The following is a 14,012-nucleotide window of genomic DNA, read 5'->3' on the forward strand; positions in this document are numbered from 1 at the left end:
AGGGAACTGGTTTTACTTTAACCTTTTATTGGCTTCTCTGTGCAACACGGGAGAACATATAACTTTACATATCCTCCCTTTAACCTGCTTTCAGATGTTTTAAGACCTCTCTCAGGCAGTCAAAAAGAACGTTATATTGCTTTGCATAGGTGTGTGTGTCAACGTTTGGGAATTCAAGCCTCGGAGACATGCTTAACAATGCCTTTGGCCACCGCTTAACCCTCACTGTTCACTGGACCATAAAATCTTAATGTACAATCTAATGACAGCTCAACTGTTGCCTCTTATTTGTGTTTCTGAACAACGAAAGCCCTGTGGCTCTTTCCATATATGAGTATCTGGATATGCACTGTAATTTTATATGACTTTAACTTGGTGTTTGTCAAATTTGTGTCGTCAAGGATGAAGTCATGTGCATGTGGAATTGGTGATGCAATGTTACGCATTAGGGTTTACTGAAAACAGCAGATTTCTTTTTAGCCTTCTGCAACTAACATCTCTAGGCACTACAATTAAATCCATACTTCTATCTGGACCCAAAGTTCTGGTTGTTGACTTGTTCTTGAGGAATAATTTCCTGGCAGAAACCTGATGGGAATGGCAGTGAACAGAGCATTAACAAAAATGTTACTTGGTAGCAACTTCATAACAAGAAGATATTTTAGCTACATTAGAGCGTCTAGTTTGCTGCAGTGCATTTTTTTAAACCTGTGTTTTAAGTCACACCAGTTGCATGGCCTGGGGATTTTAAATCACTTTGATCCACCCTGAAATATCTTGGTTAATTAAAGGCAGTAAAAATTAGCGCAGATGTACAGATCCCCTAATGTTTGAATATCAATATGTGCACCATGAGCTTGGATATGTATCTTTTAGTCAGGTACAACTGTACTTATGAAATTTGGTTCTAGCGACTCATAATTCATTGTCATCTCCACAGGTCAATGGGGGAAACGCAGTGTTCACCCGACTCTGGACAGGTGGACATGCACACGTTTTCCCCTTAGGGCAATTTGCTTGACAAATTAACCTAGCATGCACGTACTTTGACTGTGGTAGGAAGGCAGGGTGTACCTGAAGGGAATGTGTGCATGTAAACTCCATTAAGTCCTTTAATTTAAACTCTTCTTCCTGTAAGGAATCAGTCTTAACAACTACAACACTGTGTAGTCCAAATTTGGTTGTAGTAGGTTAGGGACTTTTTAAAAAAATGTTAAATTTAGCACAGTGGTGCAGGGAGGGTTTAGCTGTCTGAATCCTCAAGATATCTACATCTCTCTTTCTTTTTTTCCTTTTCTCTTGTCATCTTTTGTTCCTGTCATAGCAAAACCGCAGACTGGACATCTTTTATTTTCCCTTTGTTTCAACAGTCTTGCAGGTTTGCATGTATACAGAGCTTATTGGAATTGTCAGTGGGCCTCACTTACATGTTGTGTGCACTAGTTTGGACAATCTGAACAAGAATCTTAAAGAAAGGCTGAATTAGCAGATTAGAATTTTTTGTAGGTAAAAAAAGAGGGTGAAATGAAGATATTATATCACAAATGCCCTGAAAAGCATCCACTGGCTTGTTGGCAGAGTCTTGTTATATTGCATGTAAACAACCTGCATCTACAGAGAGACATAGAGGTGTGCAACTTAAATATTTTAAGCAAATGTTTGTCGTTACTTTTTTTGTCATACAAAGATTTGGCTGTGAAAACTCCCCGCTGAAATACCAAACCTCCGAAGGCCAATTAGAGCAGGTCAATCTGACCATAAGTCGCTCATTAGTGATCTTACGGGAAGATCAAAGGGCACTACGGCATAAAGAGAGGAACACTGAAATTTAGTAAGTCAAAGGAATGGAATGGCCTGGCTCAAAAACCAATGAGAGACACTTACCACACATTTCTTCTAAAGGGTAAGGAGTGTTTCTCTGCCAAAAGCTGAGCTGCTGTCATGTTCTCAGCCAGACCTGCCTGTTTTACAGCTGACCTCTGGATGGACAAGTTTCCCACTCCCATGTGTTTTTTTCCCTTTATGATCATAAATGATGTGGTTAGTTCTTTAAAGAACAGTACTAAGCCTCTTGGGCATGTAACAAAGAAAAAATAACGCATAGACCAGATATTTCTGATTCATCTGACTGCCAACTGAGTGAACTTTAAGAACAGCAGGCGTCCAACCTCAGGGATCCACCGCAGGTCAATACATTGGCAATGTGTCATGATAGATTCTTGTTTCTGTGCTCATATCAAGCTGGCCTTTTAGCTGTGAGTCAGTGATTCAGATCATAGTATTGGAAAATGCGATTTTGTGTCTCAATCTTCCATATCTGCGTCCTTGTTGAACTATTTATTTACAGTTAACTGAAAAAAATGGGGCCCTGAAACTAAACTATACTTGACAGACACTCCAATACACGTACAAAAGCAAAAGGTATCTTGATCTGTAGAATCTGAAATTGTTCATGTATTTCTAACTGGCCTTTTGGAAAGTAAGACATTAGTCTCCAACACTAACGTCCAAATCCAACAGGACTTCCACACCCTTTAATACATTGATATTTTTCACGTTTTACTACTCATGTTCATTTCTGACCATTTGTACCTCATGAAATTGGTTGCACATACAGTACTGTACAACTTGTGTTAGCAAAAGTGTTGCAGAGAAATACATTCTTGTCATATTTTATGTAGCTAATAGTAGTTAATCTGGTCAATGAGCACAACAGTTAGCAAATCTAACAGTTTTTTTTTTTTTGAGCTTGGGGTTGCCAGGTCAAGTTTGTCTGCTGAGGTGGAACTCCACATAACGCAAAACTTAGTGTTGTAAGAAGATTTCCTATTTACTGATTTTATGACCTCAGTCATTAGTTCTAAATTTGAGTGTCAAATCAATGTATAAAAAGCAAATAAAACTATAGTACTTGGCACTTTGAAAGATTTGAAGAAGGTTTGACTCCTGAAAAAGACAGTGTAATTTAATTAGAGCTGGTTTAAACTTTGTAGCGGTACTACACATTTTGAAAATATGCATGGTTTCCTTTGTTTCCCTATCATGTCTAAAATAAGAAAGCACCCTGACTGACGCTGCGCTCTGCTCAGCTACTGCAGATAACGCACAGATATCTTCATGTAAGGCTGGGCCTCGTCAAAGCTTGCTGACATGTTACCCAGGACACCGTGACCAAACTCTCTTCTAGCTGCTCCTCTTTCTCCGCCCCCTTTCCCTGTGTGTGTGTGTTTTTACGGGGGGCTTGGGGGGGACCACCCTCTCTCTCTGAGCATCAGACCACACAGCTCAGCTCTGAGACCTGTCAAACACAGCTGGGACATCTCCCCCACTCTCTCCTCCCCCCCCAAGCCCCCTCTCACCTCTCCTCCCCGCGTTGCTCCCCAGACTCCAGCAGGAAGCTTTGATAACGCGGTGGTGAACGGCAAACGGGGGAAGATTTCCATTTTTATCTGCTTCGAAGACTCCGACAGCCTCCCTCCTTCCCATCATCCCCAACTGCCTCTCATCAGCATAAAAAGACTCTGCCATGCCCCTTCTTCATTGTGCATGCTTCAGATGAGGTGTAATTGATAAAGACATGATTGGGGAGGAGCAAAGAGGAGAAATATCCAAGACTGATCCACGGCGAGTACTTTTTCCTCCTTCCTTGTTCCTTTTGAGGTGCAAGTGCAGCAAAAAAAAACAACCCAAAAAATCTGATTTTTTTCTGTTTTTCAGTGCCGGCTGTCAAACGAAGCGAGCGTCTGTCCCGTGTAATAAATGTCACCTAAACGTATAGTCAAGAACTTCTGTCAGCTCTCGAACTTTAACTTGCAGAATACAGAGCGAGGCAGCTGCTCAAAATAAATGTTTTGATATTGGGGAGTGTTTGAAGGTGCCTTGTCACCTGATGGCTGCTGTTAAAGGCTGTTTTGTTTGCGCCTTTTGCTGTGTAGAAAATAACAGGCGCGCCTGTAAACTTTACAGTGCTTTCTCATCTCTGCCGAGGGTTCAGACATCACTTCCACAGATCCTGGAGCCTGGCTGCTTCTGCACTCAGAAATCATAAATCAAACAGACTTAGGTGAGCTCACATGGTGGGTTTACTATGTGTAAGGCTATCTAAACACCTCGCAGGTCTCCAGGTCTTGCTTGCACGACCAACCTGAAATGCATACAGTACATTTAAAAAGAAATAGAGGAGATTAGCGATGCCTGACAAGAAACGAGATGCCATTTGGCAGTTTGGGACGATATACACACATGAAATGCATTAAACAATTAGGCTGACAGTTGTTTGTGTCTACTGATGTTTTCTTCTTTACTGATGATGGATTATGCTGAATACTGAATTTCAAAGACGCTGAGGTAGCACATGTGCTACTGGGTGACAACTTGTCTCGTGATGCCATATTTATGATGAACGCTGTCATGCAGCCTAGTTAAAGGTTAGACAATCACCACACTAGGGGTGTGGTAAAAAAATAAGTCACTCTTTAAACAGGTTATTGTGGAGTTTGCATAAAGTTTGATTACTTTTCTTGAGAAAGTCATGCCTACAGTACAAAAACAACTAAGAATCAGTAAACTGCAGTTTTGCGTACTCCGATTTCCTGAACGTAAAGTTGAAACTCTTACAAGCTCCTAGCATGAACCTGCTTGAACAGACAAGGATCATAACAGCAAAAGTCATAGTCAAAATAACCTTTAGTCATACAGCCATCTTCATACTTCTGGGCAAATATGTTGAAATGTGGAAATAGCCCTAAATAAATGTATTATTATGTATTTTCTGATATATTTTACATGTGTTTTTATTTGGATCACTGGAGTACGTTAGGGGGAAACCACAATATGCTAAAGTTTATCTGGTTAATTTAACATCATCTTTAACTTAACATCGCTGTCACCCTATTGTATTTGTATTTGTCATTATGCTTTGAGGCTCTGACATCACCTTACAACAACTCTGATACTGTACTTTCCTATTTTGACCAGCAGACAGACTACTACTGATTTAAAATGAATAAAATGTGTGTCTTGATCGCTACCGCTCACACATGACATGCATACCACACAGGTGACACAGCTAACCGCTTGACACAACTGTATCTCAGATACTGCAGCAGTGACCCAATAACAACATTACTAAAGCTAACGCAACACTATGATGTCTCCAGTGATGAAGAGCAACTCACCTCAGCATGCCAGGTGCTTGCAAAAATGAAATTAAAGACCAAATGTTGATTGGTCTTTACTTTCCTTAGATACAGGAAATCAGAGAGTGAGTAAAGTTTTGAAGGTAACCAAGAGGAGATCATAAATTAATCAGTTCGATCTTCTCCTTTTTATAAGAGAGGCTTAATATGGCTGCGTGTTCTTCATAAACACACAGCCATATTAGCTACAACAGAGCGGTTTAGATCACGTGTCAAAACCGAGAATCTTGGGCAAAATCCAGGCCACCATAACTATTCCTGTTGAACTTTGAGACTTGTGTGCTTCAATATCATTTTATGAGCCAACTCAAATCAGTGTTTACTTATATAGTGCTGAATTCCATCAATGTGAAAAGATAAATATTACTTAATACCACTGAATAGAGAAAACTATAATATTTTAATTGTTTCTTACTATGTCCGTTTAATAATACATCCTATCACCTTTTTGAACAAGTATTGATTTATGATGGGTTTTTTTCATATTTTTATTTGTACAAAAATATTTTATAAACATGTTGCCACGTTCTTCCTATTCACACAGCACATTCTGCAGAGTTAAATCAACACTACGCCGACTCTATTCGGCCCTTATCACAATTGGTGTTAATTTAACTCTTTCGGGGTTGTGCACAGTGTTGCACTACTTCATAACCATTGCAGTGGTCGTCAGTAAAATCCACTGAAGTTTGACTTGTGGCTGAAACATGAGAGAAAATCTCAAGTTCAAAAGTAGTTCGCAACATTCGCACGGAGACAACAAAAGCAAGAATTTGTTGCAACCTTTTGTCCACATCCCCCCTCGACTCGACAACTTGTACCGGCAGTCAGATAAAAAAAAATAAACAAAAACAAAATAACCACATATAAGCCAGCGCCTTAGGAGAATATTTCAGGAATGTTTCAGTCACTAAAATAACATCCAGCTGGTCCAAAAGGTGATGGAGGCAGATTTAGTTTCTCCCCCTACCGCTGTAGCTCTTCCAGCGGTGGATAAATCGCCATAAACGCCGCTGCGGCGCATCCTCCAGCCCTCTACCCCACCCAGAAACCCCTCCCTCTCGTCCTCCCTCGCCTCCTTCCGCGCGGAGGGACGGACGGTGGGATGGGGAGAGAAGTTTGCCTGCGGCGCGCTCCGCTCAACATTAAACTGTATTTCATTTTAGGGGGGAACAGCAACAAGAGGAGCCCTGCGGAGAAGCTTTCCAGGGAATGCTGAGGGAATATCCGAGAGCTGAGTCACACCCGCCGCTCACAGCTGACCCCCTTTATTGGCTCCTTTGATTAAATATAAAACGAGAGAAGTCATTAATGTCTCCGAACTAAAGGGAAGAACTAAAGGCTCGGGTCCAGTCGGAGGGTGCTTTTTAATTTAATTTGTGGAGGAAGAAGACGAGCAAAGCGGCGCAAGAAAAGAAGACGACCCTTCCGAGTGAGGAAAAAACAACAAAGAGTCCGACTCAGAATGAATAACAACAAAATAGAGAAGGAAAACGAGCAGAGTGAATTCACCAACCACGAAGAGGAGGTATGTATGCCGGCGTACCTGGAGCTCAGCAGCTGCTGCTTTTTAACGCTTAATAATCAGGTTCGTGCTGCTCCGCTGGGAATTTCCACTTTTTAGCCCGATTGTCCGAAAACCTGAGATGCTTCACTTCGCTCGGAGTTTCTGTACCTCGTAAAAGTTTCACCAGACCTCCTGATGCGAATAGTCTTCCTTCGTTGTTCTTCTTTTCTTTACAGAAAACAGAAAGAGAAACAACTGATTATTTGGTGTTAAAGTAGAAATGTAAACTTGGTTGGACTTTGTTTTCACAAATAAAAAGATGAGCTCAAGAAGTGACTAGCAGAGAAGAACTGAAAGACGCAGTTTTTCCATGTTCTGCTCTGTGTCCACACCTCAACCTGTCCTTGCAAAGTTTTTGCTTCAGTTCATGACGTCACTGTCCATATATAGTAATGATGAGTTTTCAACTCCCGTATTTTGTTTATTTTATTCTATATTGACGGCAAAAAAGGAAAAGAAGATATTTCGTTTTTGACCGCTCTACAGAAAGCAAAAGTATTTTAAAATAAAAACAAATTCCACCGTGTCTCGTTGTTAGTTTCTAGTGAGAATATCTAATTGCCTGTACCATTTACACATAATCTTGCAATCTCACTTCCTGCATTTAGTAATTAGTGCTTTTACATCAGACTAACAATGAGATGAAAATTAAATGCTTAAAAAAAATACTTTAATCCAAAATCATCAAAACTTTAGGTATATTTATTTTAGATGTGTTTCTTCGTCTATATTTGTTTTGTAATGAATAAATACAACACCTCTGAGGTGGAGACATGCTAGTATGGCTGCAAAATGTAAAAGAACTGACTAATTTTAATTCTCTTATTGCTGATGATTTTAGGTTTTTAATGTTTTAGACATGAAAAAAACTAGCTTAATTCGATAACACTTTAGAGCTGTGTTTATTTTATATGTTTTTATATGTGTTTGTTTAAACAAATGACTCACATTTTTACCCCTAGATTACTGAGACAATGTTTATGTAAACATTTTGCAATGGTAGTAATAATAACAATAACAGAAGGGGGGAAATAAATAGCCAAACAGGAAGTTTGGAGTGCTAAACACAACTATAAAAGAGATTCTGAGCCAAAGTGAATCAGAGTTCAGAGAAGCACAGAGGAGTCATTGAAGTTCAAACAACTGCTGCTGCAACATGCAGGCAATAACTCTTTGTTGCATTACAGTTACCTCCTCCATGTAAGCACAACAGAACGGTTTGTTAGGAAAAAATGTGAGATAGTCATTTCTAATAAAGATAAGATGGTGGTCCAGTTTCTGTAGACACTGCGCAGTCTGTTTCAACACTATCTCTGATTGGGTTTGTTGTGTATGTCTTTGCTTTGACACAGATGTGTCTCCGTTCAAAGGACATAGATTGTTATTTTCGAGCTTGCAAGAAAGGTGTATCAGATTATGTTAGATATTTCCCTCGGAGTAAATCTGATTAAGGCTCGTCACTTTGTAACTGAATAGCCAAACATGCCCGGACTGATGTAATGCCATATTTGGTCCCGAGCTCGGAAAGGTTTCTATAGATGCAGGGAGTTTATGTAGCACTTCTCGGATGAGGTAAAGGATAAGAAATTGAGAAGTTCAGTCTGAGTCTTTCTGACCTCATAAATTGGACTGTTTGACAGATCATCTTCTGGAACGCGGTTCTGTCTCTGCTAGTTGAAGTCACAGCCATTTTTTAATTCACAACATACTCAATTCTGCTTAGTTTATTTATATAGCACCAGCTTACAACTGATGTCACTTTACAAGACAAGCAGGTCAATTCGAGGCTGATTATTTACAATCCAAGTTGGTCCAAATTCAATTGTAATCAATGCGATTCCTTCCAGTACAGTCCATTACAGTATAGTCAGTTCAGTTCTATCCCGAATACAGTCAAATTCAAATATACCAAACATATGTGTGTATTTAAGCAAACAGCTTATTGCCTTGAGTCAGTGGCAGTTTGGTCCTGAAAATATTGACAGCTTGTCCATTTAATTGGACATCTGCCAATTATGTATTTTTTAATTGCCAGTACCAATGCCAATTCTTCTGCTAATTGCTATTTATTTATTTTATTAGTTTTCTCTTTCAGTTTGAACTCTTATATAATATAATGTTTGGGAATATGTTCTGTTTTTTTTTTAAAGATGGAAATCAGTGCCTGTTTGACAAATGATCTGGTACCAGGTCCTATAACTATTTGGATCTTAGCTATAGAAAACCACACACCAAAGATTATACTATGTGTAGCCACTGTGAATGGGGAGGTACTTATTTTTATTTATTTATTTTTTTACAAAGGGTACACTTGTAGTTGTAATAGACAAGAATAAAGGTTTTGTTATATCCTTGTCCAAATTTGACATAAAATTAAAATTTCTTTTGGGTATGTGTTGTTCTTGCACTGGACCCCCCCCCCCCCCCCCGCCCCCCCCCCCCCCACCACCACCACCACCACCACTGCTGTAGTAGAAAAGCTTCATCAATCAAAGCCCATTAAAAAATGTATAGTGTCAAGTGTAACATAGAGATGTGCCTATCTTATCGTCAGTTTTGTATAAAGATGCAGCGATCAGGCTTTTTCTGACCAATACCAAATTTAGATTTTGACTAATCTGGATTTTTTTAAATTGTAACATATAAAAACAGTGTAACAATAAAAATATGCCTCAGTTTCCTTGATAGAGGTCATAATGTCGAATTAAAAGAAATTGAAGGAGCAGCGAGAATTTCCCATTTGCACATCAAAGCCTATAACATTAAACTTATTTTGGTTTGTAGTAGACTTGAAGAAATGTGTTAAAGTATTTGCTGTTTGTTGATGGATTTTTTTGATCAAAATTGATGGGAGTTGTAGTCTAAGTGCATTTGAAGAATAAGGTAAAAAAAAAAAAAAAAGAAGTGACAATTAGAGCAAATCAAGAAAAATCGGCCAATCTGAAAAATCTGATCTCCAGCAGGTAGATTGACTCTCAGGTCTCAGGAGTATCCAGTGTAATAGAAATAGACCAGATTAATTTGTCCACCAGTCAATTGGTCTATCTCCAACTTTAACAGACTAAATGGACAAAACGTGATGTTTTTTTGCTTCTAGAAAATAAAATTAAAACAAGAGTGATAAAAAGCTCTTAAAACTAAATTACATCAGAATTTTGTGCATTTTGGCTCCAAGCATGAAACCTATATTTGATTCCTGCTCATTAGCTCTTTCTATACTCATTTTAGCATCTCATGGCTTGACTTAGAGCTGAAACATTAGTAATGATTTACAGTTTTTGAAATTTAGCTGCTGTTTGCAGTTGTAATTAAAATTTTGACCGCATACTATCAGATATTATGTACCTTGACCTTGACCTGTGATAATTTGCTTTCTGATATAATATGAGATATTCCCGACTGAATAACAGAGAGTCCTTATTGCAATATTTCTGATGAAAATATTTGTTTTTCTCCGCCTCATCCCGTTTGTTTGATAAATATCTGGACTCTTTCGAAATTGAAATTCCGTGCTGTCGACGGGTTGCACCACCAGACGAGAACTGTCTGTGTGAAAGGCAGACACAGAGACGGGGAGAGTAATGGCTAGAGGAATCTAATGTTGTAGAAATGTTTGGATCTCATCCAGACTGGCCGAGACTTACATTCACTTGGACGAATTAACATAAGGTTGGACAGGCCCACTTTGTCTTTGCTCTAATGATTTGTGTTGTTTGAGCTGCGGGGGGAAGGAAAGAGGTTTGAGTCGTTGTTTTTTCCACTTGTTCACAAGTGTGCAGACAGATGTAGATGTTTGTACACTAAGGCAAAGAGTAGTGTGAGTTGGGCTTTCTCGGCATCATTTCTTAAATTTCCCTTTCCTTGAATCCTAACTGCCCAACTATAAACTGTAACCTTATGAGAGGCAAAGTTCAACAGCCTGGCTGGTGTGACTCTCACATGCTGAACAACATCACGCCCTCCCTCCCCGCTCTTGCACAGCCTGTGCCTCAATGGATCACTGATTCGCACCAGCAAAGCACTGCTGCGAGCTCGTTGCTCAACCTCGCACGCCGTCGACGATGCTTAACGTTTATCTTGCGTGCACCGGCGCTCACCAAACATGGTCTGGCTGCTGGCGAGGTATGGAGGAGGAGGCGTGGGGGTGGGGGGTTCCAGTCCCTGCAGCATCTAATCTGGAGAGCTGCTGCGATAAGCGCGATTATCAGGTGTTCTGGATGCTTTCACGTTTAGCAGCACTCGGCTGCTGATGAAGTTGAGGTGACATTCTTGTAACTGTCAGAGATATGTTTCGACCGCGGCCGGTTTCCAGACCTTTTTTGGACAAGAAATCTGAGTTGGACCCTAAAGGAGTCTTGTATTAATCTGATATGACAAGGGTTTGATAGAAAGATATGGCATGCATGTTCGCTTATTTTAATGCGGACCGATATTTATGCACACTGAGACTTCAACACATTTTAATGTTAACAGGAAGGTGACATTTAAAGACAAAGGGCAAGCAGAGAAATTGAAGTAAATAAAGTGGAGACATCATTCACTTGGCAGCCAAAAACCTATTCATAGATAATATTAAATGGTGGGACTGATGCCTGTATGATACTCTAATGGTAAAATACCCTCAAATCAATTCCAATACCCAGTTTTCAGTTAATGCAAAAACTTCCAACAACCGTGAATACCTTTTTGTTTATTTACAGAAAACTGACCTACCGAATTCAGCTTAAAAAAATGTGACATTACTTCTAGTTGTAGTTATAATGCACCAATCCACGGGCAAGAAATTGGAATCAACCAGTTTTCTCTATCACTACTAAGCGTCCTTTTGTCAAAGTAAAAGTACTTATAGCAGATTTCTTTGTCTTACTATAAGTCATAATTCAGAAAATTGGTAACCAATCATATCTCAAGCAAAACTGGAAATTGGTGCAGCTCTAGTCGTAGGTACATTAACAGTATTGTGTGATTTTTAGGATATTATCTCTTTTTTGTTGTTTTTCTCTTAATAGAGAGCTGGAATAACAACAGACTCATTTTGGCTTGTTAACTAGTCAGACTATGTAAATAAGTGGTGATGTTAAGAAGCTTGTTGTTTACCTGGTGTAGTTTTAAAAAAATGTTCAATAGGTGTTATTCCTTTTGCTTCTTATCAATACCACTTTACTGCCAGGTAGCAGCAGCATGTGGGGGAGTGGCAGCACTTCGTTAAAATTTTATACAATGGAAGGAAACTTTTTATACTTTGACCGACTTCTAAAAGCAGTTCAAACCTGATCCTTTTTTATTTATTTATTTTTTTTGCAGTTTTGAAGGTGTAATGTTTTTAAGCCTTATGTATCTTGATATATAAGCCATTATCTAATTAGGAGCACATTTTTACATTATTTTTGTGGGTTTTTGTCTTTAATTGATACCTTACTAATTAGCAAAGGTAACACAAGACCTTCGTTTATGCTAGTTTTTCCAAATAAGCAGGTAAAAATATATATATTTTTACAACTTATGTTGGTAAAAGCTTTTTTCATCAAGTAATACTTCAGTGAACAGCTTGCTGAGCTCTGCTCTGTTTTAAGTTTATTAAACATTAGATAAAGCTAGGTTCATATGCTTTGATGAAAGATTAATGGTGTTAATCTTGTAATTCCTTCATTTTCTGCTGGTTCTACTCCCTAACTACTCCCTATATCAAAGAACCTGCATTATGTTTTTTTTATGGTAGCGGTGGCTTTACATATTTCAAAAAAGTTTGAAATATGTTTGAAATATAAAATATGCTTTGTATTTGTTAAATACAAAGCAGAAACTTTGTATTTAACAAAAAACAAAACGAGAATGAACTTAAAAAGAATACCTGGAAATCAGTATCTGATTGGCTGATTTAAGGAGTTTGACTGGATTTCATTAAACATCGTTAAATTCTGGATGGCTTGTTGGAACAGAAAGGACATTATGACTTCTTCTTGGCCTCTTTCACTGTATTCTGACAATCAGTGGAGAAACAGAGAAGGATGGAAAAGGCAAATGGGGTAAATGACGTGCATCTGATCTCTGCCAGTCAACTGTCGGCTTGACCTTTCACCTTTTTGTTGTCAGTTCGCCTCTCTGTGTCTTATGTCTGCTTAAGTTGAAACCCGATTATGGGGTTGCTGTGCCAAGCTTCAGTTTCTGGACAGAAAAGATCACGGATGTAAAAGTCCTACTAAGTAAGATCCTTGAGCCCCCTTAATACCTGTTGAATGTTCTCATAGTCAGAGGGAATACGGCACGAACGAGTTCAGCAAACGTGGTGCGCCTCCCCCCGGGGTGTAATTGAGTTGTGCTTGGCCTGCTTCAGGTATCCTCTTCAACATAGCAGGTCATGTGGGCAGCAAGCGTGACCTTTTTTTTTTTTTTTTTTGTTCTTAGGTTGCGGGGCGGGGTGAGTCTCGCTGCTGGAGAAGCTCCATGGGCGTTGGGGATGCGTGTGATCCGTGTGCGTGTGCATGTATCTATGAAAAGGGCACGATGATACGTTAACTCTCTGTGACATGAAACGTTACCTGAGGGAGGGGTTGGCGTGATGGGGTGCGAACGGACGGAGAATCTGACCAGACAAAAGATCTACAGTAGATCGAGCCTGCGACAATTCAAAGAAGACACAAAGGCACAATATTACAAAAATAAATAAGTAGAATAAAACCCTGAGTGAGGTGAGGGTAATATAGACATCAACAAGCCACCTTTACTGCCATACAGAAACCATAAAACCTTGCTCTGTCTGACAGTCTGAGAGGATGGAGTTTATTTATAAAAGCCTGAGGGGAATTGTCATCTTATCTTAGCCATTTGTCAGCAGTTTTGACAAGAGGTATTTGAAAAGACAACAAGAAAGCAGAGAGTCATCAGGACAGATGTGAGAATAAAAAAAAACATACATATATATTTATAGTACTATTACTTGTCTCCCACTTTTTCTTCTCAGACTAATATATATATATATACTGTATATATCCAATATATTTGGTGCTGCTTCCCCTAAAAGACCTCGGCTGTCAGATCTCAGCTTGTTTTGTAGTTAATGATATGATGAAACTGCCCTGTGATGGAGGAAGTGTGAACTTTTTCCCTAGATGTGTGAGACATTTTACCGTCCTTTGTCATACTGTCAGCTTTACTAAATATTACTCACTCACGAGCTATAATTATCCGCCTCACAGCATGGAGTGTATGCTCTCAGTATTCACACCTGCTATTGAGATCTTTTTTAT

At 39.2% G+C, this 14,012-nt stretch overlaps 1 protein-coding gene across 4 annotated transcripts in view; it reads left to right on the forward strand.

Moving 5' to 3' along the window:
• The first annotated feature begins 6,240 nt into the window (after window positions 1–6,240).
• The window catches only part of LOC116732911 (RNA-binding protein with multiple splicing), a 47,345-nt gene continuing 39,573 nt past the window's right edge, over window positions 6,241–14,012 (forward strand). The window contains exon 1 of one of the 4 annotated variants that reach the window (XR_004341905.1): window positions 6,241–6,726. Coding sequence is in view for 2 of the 4 variants with exons in the window: in XM_032583511.1 (XP_032439402.1) it covers window positions 6,664–6,726 (63 nt within the window). In the remaining 2 variants the exon portion in view is untranslated. The remainder of the gene's footprint in view (window positions 6,727–14,012) is intronic. The other 3 variants (XR_004341904.1, XM_032583511.1, XM_032583510.1) reach the window with 3 other exon arrangements.

This window comes from Xiphophorus hellerii, chromosome 14 (genome assembly GCF_003331165.1).
Source record: "Xiphophorus hellerii strain 12219 chromosome 14, Xiphophorus_hellerii-4.1, whole genome shotgun sequence".
NCBI classification, from domain to species: domain Eukaryota; kingdom Metazoa; phylum Chordata; class Actinopteri; order Cyprinodontiformes; family Poeciliidae; genus Xiphophorus; species Xiphophorus hellerii.